Consider the following 17,171-nt stretch of genomic DNA (forward strand, 5'->3'; position numbering starts at 1 on the left):
CTTTTTAAACCATGTTATCTGGCAGCTAATGAATAATAGAGACAAAATGTAGTTCTTTTGCTCCCTGGTGAAATACTGCACTATTCGTTATTCATGAGTTCTTGTTTTCCTGGAAGATTGTTTGAGAAATATGTGGGCGATGTGTACCCTATCACTGCCTGGGAGCCTTTTAGATTTCCTCTGTTTCAGTGTTTTCCTTTTGTTTTAATAAACAGCTGATAGTTGTGGAGAAGTCACTGGATGTTAGGATAATTAACCTTTTTTTTTTTTTTTAACGTCTTCATTGGGGTATAATTGCTTTACAATGGTGTGTTACTTTCTACTTGATAACAAAGCGAATCAGTTACACATATACATATGTTCCCATATCTCTTCCCTCTTGCATCTCCTTCCTTCCCACCCTCCCTATCCCACCCCTCTAGGTGATCACAAAGCACCGAGCTGATCTCCCTGTGCTATGCGGCTGCTTCCCACTAGCCATCTGTTTTACGTTTGGTAGTGTATATATGTCCATGCCACTCTCTCGCTTTGTCACAGCTTACCCTTTCCCCTCCCCATATCCTCAAGTCTATTCTCTAGTAGGTCTGTGTCTTTATTCCTGTCTTAGCCCTAGGCTCTTCATGACATTTTTTTTCTTAAATTCCATATATATGTGTTAGCATACGGTATTTGTGTTTCTCTCTCTGACTTACTTCACACTGTGTGACAGACTCTAGGTCCATGCACCTCATTACAAATAGCTCAATTTCGTTTCTTTTTATGGCTGAGTAATATTCCATTGTATATATGTGCCACATTTTCTTTATCCATTCATCCGATGATGGACACTTAGGTTGTTTCCATCTCCTGGATATTGTAAATAGAGCTGCAATAAACATTTTGGTACATGATTCTTTTTGAATTATGGTTTTCTCAGGGTATATATGCCCAGTAGTGGGATTGCTGGGTCATATGGTAGTTCTATTTTTAGATTTTTAAGGAACCTCCATAGTGTTCTCCATAGTGGCTGTACCAATTCACATTCCACCAGCAGTGCAAGAGTGTTCCCTTTTCTCCACACCCTCTCCAGCATTTATTGTTTCTAGATTTTTTTGATGATGGCCATTCTGACTGGTGTGAGATGATATCTCATTGTAGTTTTGATTTGCATTTCTCTAATGATTAATGATGTTGAGCATTCTTTCATGTGTTTGTTGGCAGTCTGTATATCTTCTTTGGAGAAATGTCTATTTAGGTATTATGCCCATTTTTGGATTGGGATGTTTGTTTTTTTGTTTTTGAGCTGCATGAGGTGCTTGTAAATTTTGGAGATTAATCCTTTGTCAGTTGCTTCATTTGCAAATATTTTCTCCCATTCTGAGGGTTGTCTTTTGGTCTTGTTTATGGTTTCCTTTGCTGTACAGAAGCTTTTAAGTTTCATTAGGTCCTATTTGTTTATTTTTGTTTTTATTTCCATTTCTCTAGGAGGTGGGTCAAAAAGGATCTTGCTGTGATTTATGTCATAGAGTGTTCTATGTTTTCCTCTAACAGTTTGATAGTGTCTGGCCTTACATTTGGGTCTTTAATCCATTTTTTTTTTTTTTTAATCCATTTTGAGCTTACTTTTGTGTATGGTGTTAGGGAGTGATCTAATCTCATACTTTTACATGTACCAGTCCAGTTTTCCCAGCACCACTTACTGAAGAGGCTGTCCTGTCTCCACTGTACACTCCTACCTCCTATATCAAAGATAAGGTGACCATATGTGCGTGGGTTTATCTCTGGGCTTTCTATCCTGTTCCATTGATCTCTCTTTCTGTTTTTGTGCCAGTACCATACTGTCTTGATTACTGTAGCTTTGTGGTATAGTCTGAAGTCAGGGAGCCTGATTCCTCCAGCTCTGTTTTTCGTTGTCAAGATTGCTTTGGCTATTCGGGGTCTTTTGTGTTTCCATACAAATTGTGAAATTTTTTGTTCTAGTTCTGTGAAAAATGCCAGTGGTAGTTTGATAGGGATTGCATTGAATCTGTAGATTGCCTTGGGTAGTAGAGTCATTTTCACAATGTTGATTCTTCCAATCCAAGAACATGGTATATCTCTCCATCTCTTTGTATCATCTTTAATTTCTTTCATCAGTGTCTTATAATTTTCTGCATACAGGTCTTTTGTCTCCTTAGGTAGGTTTATTCCTAGGTATTTTATTCTTTTGGTTGCAGTGGTAAATGGGACTGTTTTCTTGATTTCACTTTCAGATTTTTCATCATTAGTGTATAGGAATGCCAGAGATTTCTGTGCATTAATTTTGTATCCTGCCACTTTACCAAATTCATTGATTATCTCTAGTAGTTTTCTGGTAGCATCTTTAGGATTCTCTATGTATAGTATCATGTCATCTGCAAAAAGTGACAGCTTTACTTCTTCTTTTCTGATTTGGATTCCTTTTATTTCCTTTTCTTCTCTGATTGCTGTGGATAAAACTTCCAAAACTATGTGGAATAATAGTGGTGAGAGTGGGCAACCTTGTTCCCGATCTTAGTGCAAATCGTTTCAGTTTTTCACCATTGAGGACGATGTTGGCTGTGGGTTTGTCATATATGGCCTTTATTATGTTGAGGAAAGTTCCCTCTATGCCTACTTTCTGCAGGGTTTTTATCATAAATGGGTGTTGAATTTTGTCGAAAGCTTTCCCTGCCTTTATTGAGACGATTATATGGATTTTCTCCTTCAGTTTGTTAATATGGTGTATCACATTGATGGATTTGCATATATTGAAGAATCCTTGCATTCCTGGAATAAACTCCACTTGATCATGGTGTATGATCCTTTTAATGTGCTGTTGGATTCTGTTTGCTAGTATTTTGTTGAGGATTTTTGCATCTATGATCATCAGTGATATTGGCCTGTAGTTTTCTTTCTTTGTGACATCTTTGTCTGGTTTTGGTATCAGGGTGATGGTGGCCTCGTAGAATGAGTTTGGGAGTGTTCCTGCCTCTGCTATATTCTGGAAGAGTTTGAGAAGAATAGGTGTTAGCTCTTCTCTAAATGTTTGATAGAATTCACCTGTGAAGCCATCTGGTCCTGGGCTTTTGTTTGTTGGAGGATTTTTTTTTTGTTTGTTTGTTTTGTTTTTTTTAAATTTTTCCGAACACGCAGGCTCAGCGGCCATGGCTCACGGGCCCAGCTGCTCCGCGGCATGTGGGATCTTCCCGGACCGGGGCACGAACCTGTGTCCCCTGCATTGGCAGGCGGACTCCCAACCACTGCGCCACCAGGGAAGCCCTGTTGGAGGATTTTTAATCACAGTTTCAATTTCAGTGCTTGTGATTGGTCTGTTCATATTTTCTATTTCTTCCTGGTTCAGTCTCGGAAAGTTGTGCTTTTCTCAGAATTTGTCCATTTCTTCCAGGTTGTCCATTTTATTGGCATATAGTTGCTTGTAGTAATCTCTCATGATCTTTTGTATTTCTGCAGTGTCAGTTGTTACTTCTCCTTTTTCATTTCTAATTCTATTGACTTGAGCCTTCTCCCGTTTTTTCTTGATGAGGCTGGCTAATGGTTTATCAATTTTGTTTATCTTCTCAAAGAACCAGCTTTTAGTTTTATTGATCTTTGCTATCATTTCCTTCATTTCTTTTTCATTTATTTCTCATCTAATCTTTATGATTTCTTTCCTTCTGCTAACTTTGGGTTTTTTTTGTTCTTCTTTCTCTAATTGCTTTAGGTGCAAGTTTAGGTTGTTTATTCGAGATGTTTCCTGTTTCTTAAGGTACGATTGTATTGCTCTAAACTTCCCTCTTAGAACTGCTTTTGCTGCATCCCATAGGTTTTGGGTCATCATGTCTCCATTTTCATTTGTTTCTAGGTATTTTTTTATTTCCTCTTTGATCTCTTCAGTGATCACTTGGTTATTAAGTAGTGTATTGTTTAGCCTCCATGTGTTTGTATTTTTTACAGATCTTTTCCTGTAATTGATATCTAGTCTCATAGCGTTGTGGTCAGAAAAGATACTTGATACGATTTCAGTTTTCTTAAATTTACCAAGGCTTGATTTGTGCCCCAAGATATGATCTATCCTCGAGAATGTTCCATGAGCACTTGAAAAAATGTGTGTTCTGTTGTTTTTGGATGGAATGTCCTATAAATATCAATTAAGTCCATCTTGTTTGATGTATCATTTAAAGCTTGTGTTTCTTTATTTATTTTCATTTTGGATGATCTGTCCATTGGTGAAAGTGGGGTGTTAAAGTCCCCTACTATGAATGTGTTTCTATCAATTTCCCCTTTTATGTCTGTTAGTATTTGCCTTATGTATTGAGGTGCTCCTATGTTGGGTGCATAAATATTTACAATTGTTATATCTTCTTCTTGGATCGATCCCTTGATCATTATGTAGTGTCCTTCTTTGTCTCTTCTAATAGTCTTTATTTTAAAGTCTATTTTGTCTGATATGAGAATTGCTACTCTGGCTTTCTTTTGCTTTCTATTTTCATGGAATATCTTTTTCCATCCCCTCACTTTCCGTCTGTATGTGTCTCTAGGTCTGAAGTGGGTCTCTTGTAGACAGCATATATATGGGTTTTGTTTTTATATCCATTCAGCCAATCTGTGTCTTTTGGTGGGAGCATTTAATCCATTTAAATTTAAGGTAATTATCGATATGTATGTTCCTATTCCCATTTTCTTAATTGTTTTCGGTGTTATTGTAGGTCTTTTCCTTCTTTTGTGTTTCTTGCCTAGAGAAGATCCTTTAGCATTTGTTTTAAAGCTGGTTTGGTGGTGCTGAACTCTCTCAGCTTTTGCTTGTCTGTAATGGTTTTAATTTCTCCATCAAATCTGAATGAGATCCTTGCTGGGTAGAGTAATCTTGGTTGTAGGTTTTTCTCCTTCATCACTTTATATATGTCCTGCCAGTCCCTTCTGGCTTGCAGAGTTTCTGCTGAAAGATCAGCTGTTAACCTTATGGGGATTCCCTTGTGTGTTATTTTTCCCTTGCTGCTTTTAATATGTTCTCTTTGTATTTAATTTTTGACAGTTAGCTTAATATGTGTCTTGCCGTGTTTCTCCTTGTATTTATCCTGTATGGGACTCTCTGCTTCCTGGACTGGATTAACTATTTCCTTTCCCATTTTAGGGAAGTTTTCAACTATAATCTCTTCAAATATTTTCTCAGTCCCTTTCTTTCTCTCTTCTTCTTCTGGAACCCCTTTAATTCGAATGTTGGTGCATTTAATGTTGTCCCAGAGGTCTCTGAGACTGTCCTCAATTCTTTTCCTTCTTTTTTCTTTATTCTGCTCTGCAGTAGTTATTTCCACTATCTTATCTTCCAGGTCACTTATCTGTTCTTCTGCCTCAGTTATTCTGCTATTGATCCCTTCTAGAGTATTTTTAATTTCATTTATTGTGTTGTTCATCGTTGCTTGTTTCATCTTTAGTTCTTCTAGGTCCTTGTTAAATGTTTCTTGCATTTTGTCTATTCTATTTCCAAGATTTTGGATCATCTTTACTATCATTATTCTGAATTCTTTTTCAGGTAGACTGCCTATTTCCTCTTCCTTTGTTAGGTCTGGTGGCTTTTTATCTTGCTCCTTCATCTGCAGTGTGTTTTTCTGTCTTCTCATTTTTCTTATCTTACTGTGTTTGGGATCTCCTTTTTGCAGGCTGCAGGTTCGTAGTTCCCGTTGTTTTTGGTGTCTGTCCCCAGTGGCTAAAGTTGGTTCAGTAGGTTGTGTAGGCTTCCTGGTGGAGGGGACTAGTGCCTGTGTTCTGGTGGATGAGGCTGGATATTGTCTTTCTGGTAGGCTGGTCCACGTCTGGTGGTGTGTTTTGGGGTGTCTGTGGACTTACTATGATTTTAGGCAGCCTCCTTGCTAATGGGTGGGGTTATGTTCCTGTCTTGCTAGTTGTTTGGCATAGGGTGTCCAGCACTGTAGCTTGCTGGTCGTTGAGTGAAGCTGGGTGCTGGTGTTGAGATGGAGATCTCTGGGAGATTTTCACCATTTGATATTATGTGGAGCTGGGAGGTCTCTTGTGGACCAGTGTCCTGAAGTTGGCTCTCCCACCTCAGAGGCACAGCACTGACTCCTGGCTGCAGCACCAAGAGCCTTTCATCCACACGGCTCTTGTTCTCAAGTACCTCCTTGCTGCTGAAAGCTCTATAGTCCTTTTAATGTGATGTTGAATATGGTTTGCTAGTATTTTGTTGAAGATTTTCACAACAATGTTAATCAGGATTATTGGTCTACTGTTTTCTTTTCTTGTAGTATCTTTGTCTGGCTTTGATATCAGGGTAATTCTGGGCTCATAAAATGAGTTAGGAACTGTTCTCTCTCAATTTTTGGAAGAGTTTGAAGAATACTGATGTTAATTCTTTTTTAAATGTTTGTCCATTGAGGCCATCTGGCCCTGGGCTTTTCTCTGTTAGGAGGTTTTTGATTACTGATTCAGTCTACCTGCTAGTTATAGGTTTGTACATAATTTTTGTTTCTTCATGACCCACACTTGGTCGGTTGTATACTTATAGCAATCTGTCCATTTTTCTCTAAACTCTTAAGCAACATCTCTTCCCATTTGGATCTGGATTACTCCTAGGGACCTATCTTTGATTGTGGGCTCTCAAGATCTCTCCTTAGGAAGTCTCTCCTGGTGGCTTCGTAAGGTTCATCAAATAAGGCATCCAATCTTTTGAGCACCTACGTCACTCACAAGGGTGCCTTAACTCTTAATATGAAGAGCTTAATTTTATCAAAGGGTCTCATGGAAGAGCTACCCTTATGGAAGAAGAAGTGCTGCTTTTTCCATTTCCACCCTTTTGGACTTCTATGAAGATAAAGTAGAAAGATTTAGATTTGAGTATATAAAATAAAGATCTTTAATATCTAAAATGAACATCTTAATGTTATGGTAAAATTTTGAAGATTTTTTTTCTCCTGAATCTAGTGAGGATTTATGTTTATATTCTAAATCCCTAAGGAGAAAAAAATATAAAAAGCAGTTAGTCCAATTACAGTAAACATAGGTTCAGTAGTCACCATACTTATGGAGATTAAAAGAGAAATTAGCTAAACTAGTACACGAATTGCCTCATCTTGAAAATGTATAAGTTTGGCTGGGAGGTGGCCAAATTGAAGTAGCTACAGAATGGTGGTGGTGGATGGAACATGAAAGTATGGTAAGATCACTTTTACACTCCAAGACAAGTGTGTGTAAGCAACAGCACATTCGGTTCCACACATAGTGTGTGTAGCAGAATTATATTCTTTTTTTTTTTTTTCCACTGTAACAGATGATATTCTTTTATTGAATTTAACAGGTTGAACATTTAAAAATTTTTCTTTAAGGATATAAGATAATTTAATCTTAAGATGAACAAAGAGTTTGAGGTAACTAATAATTCATATTGCAGTGTTTCCCATAATAAAATTAGCAAGCATTTTTTTTTAAGTTCAGGGGACTTTATATTTGGTGATGTTTATCTAATCAACTAATTATCTAATCCACATTTATTGATGTTTATCTAATCAATAGAGTTTTTAAAAAACTTCATTTTCTTTCAGCTCTATAGTTAGCTTATATTAAAGAGATACTCTTATTCCAATAAACTTTCAGATCTGCCTTAAACATTTAAAATTCTCAACTGAGCCACTGTTGCAGTGCCGAGTCATATTACCAGGGAATTAGTGCTGATTAAATGAATAGCATTAACCTTAAAATTCCAGTGAAGCAGAATATTTAAACTGCACTGCTATTCTTAGTATCTAAGACTTAGTTTGCTTGGATATATCTTGGCTGGGTGAATGTTTAATAAATGTAACTCACAAGAAATTCCATGTTATGCACTTAGTGTCACAATCTAGTTAATTAAATAATGGTACCTCACTGAATTGCACTCCTCAGTGTCCTTTGCTTCTTCCTTCTGCCTAACCTTTTAGCCTCGGAGTGTCCTGAGTCTCATCCCTTTGTATCTATTAACTTCACTGCCTACAGGCACTCCCTTAATGATCTAGTCTTATCTGATCTCATGGCTTTGTCTATCGTCTTTATGCAAATGAATCCCAAATTATAGAGCCCAGACATCTCTCCCAAACTCCATACTACTTTATCAGACTACTTGTTTTTTTTGTGGTACCCGGGCCTCTCAGTGTTGTGGCGTCTCCCGTCGTGGAGCACAGGCTCCGGATGTGCAGGCTCAGCGGCCATGGCTCACGGGCCCAGCCGCTCCGCGGAATGTGGGATCTTCCCGGACCAGGGCACAAACCCGTGTCCCCTGCACCGGCAGGCGGACTCTCAACCATTGCGCCACCAGGGAAGCCCCAGACTACTTATTTGATATCAGGAATTAAATTTCAAATAGACACTTCACACTTAACATTTGCAAAACTGAACTTGTGTTCTCTTCTCCAAATCAACTCCACCTGCAGCCTTTCCCAGATCCTTGATGGCAGCTCCATTCTTAAGGTTGCTCAGGCCAAAATCCTGGGAGTCATCCATTATTCTTCTCTTCTTATACCCTGTATTTCAGCTATTAGGACATCTTGGTAGTTCTGCTTTCTTCAAAGTGTTCCTGAATCTAATTGAATGATTGTTCTTACAAGTTAAAAAAAATAAGTCTCAGCGAAGTTAAGAGGACAGCCCCAAATTCACATAACTAGTAAGACAGAATTCAGGCATATGTTTTCTGACTGACCACAAACAATATGATCTCTTATAATACTAGTACTTCTCCAAAGTAAGTGTTACAATTGCCTTTTTATTTATACAATTCAGAAATAGGACCTGACCCACTATATCACTAGACCTTTATAAGTAGGATGTGTTATTTCATTTAAGTCCTGGAGGAATTCTCTACACACACAATAGTTCTTTCATAACTACTTGCCAACCCAGTTGAATTGACTGGTACTTGTCTGTCCTTGTATTTTGCTCTGGGTCAAGAACTGTGTTTTCATTTGCAAGATATGAGTGTTGGGTGAAAAAAAAAGGGTATTAATGAAATAAAATATTCAAGGTCTTTTAGAAAGCTCTTTTTCAAAGATTTTCTTGCTATAACCTATGAATTTAGAGCATGTATTAGCTCTTGCTACCTTACATATAAATACTTTATTGTTTGCTGGAATTTTCATGATATGCAATTTTGATCTTATTACTAATCATGAAAGCTTAGATTGAGGGATTATTAGTTAGATAATTTAGTATTTTCTCTCAAGGGCCTCTGTCAGAGGGTCACTATTTGTAACTTTCAGATTCACTAAATTCTAAACTCCTCTAATAGGTTATAATGGCAAAAAGGTAAAGTGTTGGGATCTTGGTAGAGAGCTATCAAAAAAGAAATTTAAGTGTTGAGCAAATTCTTGAAACACCCTGTTTTACTGATAAACTGTATTTTAATGGAAGTTATTTCATCCTTATGTAATTGAATATAGCAGAAATTAAGTATGTATGGTACTGGCACAAAAACAGAAATATAGACCAATGGAACAGGATAGAAAGCCCAGAGATAAACCCACACACATATCTTTGATAAAGGAGGCAAGAATATACAGTGGAGAAAAGAGAGTCTCTTCAATAAGTGGTGCTGAGAAAACTGGACAGCTACATGTAAAAGAAAGAATGAAATTCAAACACTCCCTAACACCAGACACAAAAATAAACTCAAAATGGATTAAAGGCCTAAATGTAAGGCCAGACACTCTAAAACTCTTAGAGGAAAACATAGGCAGAACACTCTGACATAAATCACAGCAAGATCCTTTTTGACCCACCTCCTAGAGAAACGGAAATAAAAACAAAAATAAACAAATGGGACCTAATGAAACTTCAAAGCTTTTGTACAGCAAAGGAAACCATAAATAAGACGAAAAGACAACCCTCAGAATGGGAGAAAATATTTGGAAATGAGGCAACTGACAAAGGATTAACCTCCAAAATTTACAAGCAGCTCATACAACTCAATATCAAAAAAACAAAAAACCCAATCCAAAAATGTGCAGAAGACCTAAATAGACATTTCTCCAGAGAAGACATACAGATTGCCAATAAACACATGAAAGGGTGCTCAACATCACTAATCATTAGAGAAATGCAAATCAAAACTACAGTGAGGTATCACCTCACACCAGTCAGAGTGGCCATCATCAAAAAATCTACAAACAGGGCTTCCCTCGTGGCGCAGTGGTTGAGAGCCCACCTACCAGTGCAGGGGACACGGGTTCGTGCCCCGGTCCGGGAAGATCCCACATGCCGCGGAGCGGCTGGGCCCGTGAGCCATGGCCACTGAGCCTGCGCGTCCGGAGCCTGTGCTCCACAATGGGAGAGGCCACAACAGTGAGAGGCCCGCGTACCACAAAATAAATAAATAAATAAAGGGCTTCCCTGGTGGCGCAGTGGTTGGGAGTCCGCTGCCGACGCAGGGGACACAGGTTTGTGCCCTGGTCCGGGAAGATCTCACATGCCGCGGAGCGGCTGGGCCCGTGAGCCATGGCCGCTGAGCCTGCGCATTCGGAGCCTGTGCTCCACAATGGGGAATGCCCGCGTACCGCAAAAAAAAAAAGAAAAAAAATCTACAAACAGTGAATGCTGGAGAGGGTGTGGAGAAAAGGGAACGCTGTTGCACTGTTGGTGAGAATGTAAGTTGATACAGCCACTATGGAGAACAGTATGGAGGTTCCCTAAAAAACTGAAAATATTACTACAATATGACCCAGCACTTGAGTCAATTGAGAAAACCATAATTCAAAAAGAGTCATGTACCACAGTGTTCATCGCAGCAGTATTTACAATAGCCAGGACATGGAAACAACCTAAGTGTCCATCAACAGATGAGTGGATAAAGAAGATGTGGCATATGTATACAATGGAATATTACTCAGCCATTAAAAGAAATGAAATTGAGTTATTTGTAGTGAGGTGGATGGACCTCGAGTCTGTTATACAGAGTGAAGTAGGTCACAAAGAGAAAAGCAAATACCGTATGCTAACATATATATATGGAATCTAAAAAAAAAAAGGTTCTGAAGAGCCTAGGAGTAGGACAGGAATAAACATGCAGAGGTAGAGAATGGACTTGAGGACACGGGGAGGGGGAAGGGTAAGCTGGAACAAAGTGAGAGAGTGGCATGGACTTATAAATACTACCACATGTAAAATAGATAGCTAGTGGGAAGCAGCAGCATAGCATGGGGAGGTCAGCTCGGTGCTTTGTGACCACCTAGAGTGGTGGGATAGGGAGAGTGGGAGGGAGACGCAAGAGGGAGGAGATATGGGGATATATGTATATGTATAGCTGATTCACTTTGTTATAAAGCAGAAACTAACACACCATTGTAAAGCAATTATACTCCAATAAAGATGTTAAAAAAAAAAAGAAATGAAGTATGTTAAACTGAATTTTGCTAGGGTTCAGTGATATTCTTGAAAGACGCCAATAATAAGCTTTTGGGATGTCCATCATGTCTATTGGTGTGATATATTTGGAAAGCCAATCATTACTTTTCTTCATGTTTATGTACATGTAGAATATTTATCTATGAAACAGATTTTAGGTAAAGAGCACTTCAGATCATTAATTTATCTTTTTTTCCTCTTCTAAATTACACTTTAAAGTTTACTTGTTTTGTTATTCCATCAATTTGTATTTTTTAATCCGAGGATGAAATTTGATGAATATTTAATTCTTAAAGGCAATTTCCACATCTTAAATTCTATGTATCTGTCTGTCCATCTACCTACCTACCTTTGCTTTGGTGGAAATATTTCGCATGGAATCACTTTTAAAAATATTCTTATAGGCTTAAGAAATATCTCTTACGGCAATAAGATGATACGTGAGGCATTAAAAAGAACTGTCTATAATTACTTCCTATGGCAACTGAATGAGTTAAAGATGTATGGCAACTGCAGCTGTAATGGCATATATTTAGAAAGAAAACTACTTAAAAAAATGTCTGTGGGCAAACAAACCTAAAATAAAGTTCAAAAATGAGATATTTTATTTCTGGAAAATGTGGTCTCTCTGTTACCATTTGCAATGATGGATATCTGTGAGTCTTTATACTGTGAAGTAAACTATGATCAACGGTACTGCTGTCTTTTCTTTCTCATAGTGTATGCCGATTAAGGGCCTAGGATTCGTGCTTGGAGCCTATCAGTGCATTTGCAAAGCAGGATTCTATCATCCTCGAGTCTTCTCAGTGAACAGCTTTCAGAGTAAGTGCCCTTTGCTTCTGTGCATATATGTGAATACACATAATATCTATCATAATTAATTATTTAGATTTTCTTTTAACCTTGTTGGAGTTAGATGATTAAATCCCCACTGGTTTGGCATTCTTTCATCACTTAAGGAGTTTTTGCTTTAGTTTGTCATCTCCAATCCTCTGGAGTACCACCAAAAAATGTGGGGGTTTTTTAAGGTATATTTTTGTTTTCAATACATTTTAAATGCCTGGAAATACTGTAGCTACTCAGTGAGACCAGTTGGGATTCAGTTACTAAGAGGTGTTGCTGCAGAAAATTCCTAAAGCTAATTTTGCTAGTTTGCTTTTTTTATTTATGTTTCAATTTGTTTATATGTTAGGTCTCTATGCTGCATGAAGAAGTGCCACAGAGTTAACACCTTAAGGCAACACAATCATATTATCACACAGTTTCAACTGATTAGCTTTTCAGTCAGGGGTTAGCTGGTTCCTCTGCACAGGGTCTCACGGAGCCAAAATCAAGGGGTCGTCTGTGATGTGATCTGATCTGAGGCTCAGGGACTTCTTTCAAGTTCATTCAGGTCATTGACAGAATTAGGTTCCTTTCAACTGTACGTGTGAGGTCCCCATTTTATTGCTAGCCGCCAACCGGGGCTTACTCTCAGCTCCTAGAAGTCTCCTCAAGGCCTACTCATGTGACCCTTACTTTTCAAGGCTACCAAGAAAATATCCACGGTCTGTTCAGATGGAGTCTTATATAATATAATCATTATATCAGTCATGGGAATGACTATCCCATCACTTTGCCATGTAATGTCACTTTATCAAAGGAAAGCCTATCTCATCATACTTACAGGTCCACCATAATTCAAGGGGAGGTGATTATACAGGAGATATACAGGCATACCTCATTTTATCGTGCTTTGCTTTGTTATGCATCAAAGATATTGTGCTTTTTTACAAATTGAAGGTTTGTGGCAACCCTGTGTTGTCAGATGATGATTAGCACTTTTTTATGAATAAAGCATTTTTAAATTAAGGTCTGTATATTGGTTTTTTAGACATAGTGATATTGTACACTTAATAGACTGCAGAATGCTGTAAGCATGACTTTTATATGCAGTGGGAAACCAAAAAAATTCATGTGACTTGCTTTATTGCGATTTCACTTTATTGCAGTGGTCTGGAATCAAACCCACAATATCTCTGAGGTATGCAGGTATTGCAGAATCAAAACTTGCTGACCTGGTTGTTTTAATCTTACTCCAGAAAATGTCAAAGTTACTATTTGAATATTGATTTTTTTTACTCTACCTCTAGAGAATGCAGTGTTGCCACGTTGGCTTGTAGCCAGCTATTGGGTATAACAAGAAGGAATGTAGTGGAGAAAGGAGGTACAGGGTTTGGCGTTGCCAAAACTGAGGTACAGGTATCATTTAGGTAGTCATCCATAAGTCTTTGTCAGCCTTATTATCGGTCTATATAGGAATTTGCATCTCTACTGGGTGTAGTTCAAAGTATACAGTGAAATTTAGACCTGAGTGTCTTCCTCTGGGAAACTTGGTAGACATTTATGGATTTTTTTCTTCTTTTTTTCTTGGAAAGCACTGTTCTTCATCTTGAGACAGTTTACACTTGACTTCTAGGTTCTGGAAGTAACATTTTGCTCTCTCCTCAGTCATATAATTCACAGGGTTCAGCCCTTGTTCTGAGTAATAGTTGTTGTAGGCCTCCAAGATGGCCTCCAAGATTCTGCTCCCATATGTGCTGTACAGATCTCCTCCCCTTAAGTGTGGGTGGCATCTGTGAATACAACGAGGTACTCACTCCCTTGCTAGGCTATGTTATGTAGCAAAGGTGATGGTATAGTTGCTCAAGTGATCATATTGCATTAAATGACTCCTTCCCATAGTAGCAGACTGGAGAGAGATTCTAGTGCCAGCTTTGAAGAAATAAATTAGCTTGTTGTGAGAGGGCCATGTGGCTAGGACCTGAGGGTGGCCCCTAAGAGCTAAGGCAGCCAGCAAGAAAACAGGAACCTCAGCTGTATAAATGCAAAGATCTATAGGTTCTTCCAACAGTGTGAATACATTTGGAAGCTCCAGATGAGAATATAGCCTAGCCAAAACCTTGGTTTTAGTCTAGTGAGACCCTGAGCAGAGAGCCCAGCTTCACTGTGCCAGACCTCTGATCAACAGAAACTGGGATGTAATGATAGGTGTTTTCAGCCCTAGGTTTCCAATAAGTTATTACACAGCAATAGAAAACTAATACAATAGCAATGACGGTAACATATTTTCAGCATGGATATGATGTGTGTGTGTGTGTGTGTGTGTGTGTGTGTGTGTGTGTACAAGATCATGGCAATAGCCCAGCTACTTTGGCATTCTTCATATTTATGGTCCAGACATAACATATGATTCAACACTGAAGGATTAAGGGAATAGGTTTTAGCTTATGTTCTGTGAAGGTATTTTGTATCTGGTTTACCCACATTTGTTCTCAGCTCCCACTATGTGACTGAAATAAAACATTTAAATATTGTAGAACTAGAGAATGACTATGCCATTTGCTTATAACACCACCAGGAGAAACTAGTTAACCTTTAACAACTTATCTTTATTTAATTTGCATACTCCTACTTTCCTCCTTATTTTAAAAGCCAGTGCTTTTCACTGGACCTACTCTGTCTAAGAAGGGGCCGCTTCTCTGCGTAAGGCTAATAACTCGTGTGTTGTACACACAGCAGCTGTGGAAAGGAGGCCACAGTTTTCAGAAAGATGAGCTATATTTGGGCATACCTGTGATTCAGCTTTGACCTCAGCACATACTTAGCTAGAACTGGCCTGCCTCAATGACAGAAGAGAAAGCTAGCTACATGTTATAATTTGAAGTCAGTAAAGTGCTCTTTGACCAAAAATGTCTTTCCTGATGGCCTTGCCAGGTTGCATGAAAATCTAACAGTATTCATTCCTTGTCCTAAGGACCAGGAGTTACAGCTCAGTAGGGTATTCTACCAAGGGCTAGCCAAACATTTAAAAAAAAATTTGGTTTACTATTAGAATTTTACTACATACCTCTGTTTTAATGTGTTAAGTTTTTAATCATAGTAGCCAGGCAATTCATATGGGTAGTCGTTTTTATATATTCTTGAGGTGGTTTCTGTGAAGTAAGGAATGACTACATGTATCCCTTGGGCCAAAGGTAAAGAAAGCATCGAAGACCCAATAAATGAGATAATGTAATGCAAAACAGCTAGCATAGTACATGGCACATAATAAGTGTTCATAGATATAGTTAAATAAGTGAATAAGCAAACACGTATATAAACACACATCAGTGATACATGTACAGAGTGACTCCTTAAGTACCATTGGTATTTAGCACTTTGTCTCACATACTTTATTATATTAGGATAACCAATTTTTTAAACTAGAATTCTTAGAGAATGAATTCTACATAGATCAGAAGGAAGATGGGACAGCAAAAGTCTGTAACAACCAGTGCTGCATTGAGAAGGACAATACAAAGAAGACTTGGGAGTTAAAGGCAACAGGAGGAAATCAGTTGCTTGATAGGGAAAGTGGGATATAGAAAACAGAAAGGGATGCCTCTCAAAGGTAAAATTTACTTATTTATAGCTGTGAATCTAGAAAAAGACCTGAAATTCCCACATATAGTCTTGTATCCCATTTGGAGAGAGGAGCTAAGATGTGGTGTTGATCTCTTAGAGAAAATGTCAGTGTGACTGTTAAAAATCCTGTTAAAATATGAAGTGATTTAAAAATCTTTATTTAGACCTAGGCCCACAGTAAACAAAAAGCTTGTAAAGAACAACAAAGATACGTTCAGATGACTTGATTTAAAACTGTGCTGACAGCCCAGAGACTGTGTTCCTGGCATCTCTTTAGATTGGTGGTCATAGGAGAGCTAATAGGATCTGACATCTGGATAGCAGCAGGATTTCAGAATCGCCAAGTACTGATGTGTAACTGTCTCTTCAAATCCAGGTTGTTCACTTCCAGGTTGTTGAAATACGAGCTTATGACAAGCTCATCTTCCTCAAATCCATCTGTCACAGTTTGAACTCTGTCTTCAGTACAATCTCCTTTCTCTTTCATGGGACACATTACCAGCCTCTCTCTCAGTCTTACCTCTCTTGCCTTGTGGATCAACTTCAGCTCACATGCATTTCCAGATAAACCCATCTAACAAATGACCCACATCTAAAAATGACAATCCCTGCTTTGCCAACTCTGTTGATGGTGGGGGAAAAAACGCACCCCCGGGCTTCCCTGGTGGCGCAGTGGTTGAGGGTCTGCCTGCCGATGCAGGGGGCGCGGGTTCGTGCCCAGGTCTGGGAGGATCCCGCGTGCCGCGGAGCGGCTGGGCCCGTGAGCCGTGGCCGCTGGGCCTGTGCGTCCGGAGCCTGTGCTCCGCGGCAGGAGAGGCCACAGCAGTGAGAGGCCTGCGTACTGCAAAAAAAAAAAAAATATTAAAAAAAAAAAAAAAAGGCCCCCCCAAAAGCAGAGATTTAAAAAATGTGTAGTCTCAGAAGAAAGAAATGGAAAACTCTTTGAAATCAGGTACAGTATAGGGATGCTGAGCTCCAAGCAAACTGCTCAGCAAGGCTAACCTGTCTCTGGGATACACATCTTTGTGTTGCACTTGGGCCTCACACTCCCCATTCCTCTTCTGTTTCATGAACGTAGAGCTGGAGATATTTGGCTTTTTGCAGACTAAGTCCAGTCTCTAGTCTAATCCCAAACTTGGAATGGACTAAAAGAGCTTCAACATCATATTCTCATAATTAACATCATTACTTTTGCTCTTGGTCTTACTTAAGCCTTGTGACCTGGTTCTAATCACTTCAGTTGTAGTAGCAAAATTCTCCATCTAACTGCCTGGGCCTATACTTTTGTCTGTCATTTGCCTAATTTTCAGTTTTTACATCTTCTTTCATTAGTCCTGTTTATAGGGATTGGAGTCCAGGCACTAAAT

The 17,171-nt window shown here is 38.7% G+C and overlaps 1 protein-coding gene across 1 annotated transcript in view; it reads left to right on the forward strand.

The window, feature by feature from the left end:
- The window catches only part of GPR158 (G protein-coupled receptor 158), a 316,868-nt gene that overhangs the window by 135,530 nt on the left and 164,167 nt on the right, over nt 1-17,171 (forward strand). Inside the window, exon 3 of the mRNA XM_065872293.1 lies at nt 12,078-12,180. Within this exon, the coding sequence (XP_065728365.1) occupies nt 12,078-12,180 (103 nt within the window). The remainder of the gene's footprint in view (nt 1-12,077; nt 12,181-17,171) is intronic.

This window comes from Phocoena phocoena, chromosome 2 (assembly GCF_963924675.1).
Source record: "Phocoena phocoena chromosome 2, mPhoPho1.1, whole genome shotgun sequence".
Taxonomy (NCBI): Eukaryota; Metazoa; Chordata; class Mammalia; order Artiodactyla; family Phocoenidae; genus Phocoena; species Phocoena phocoena.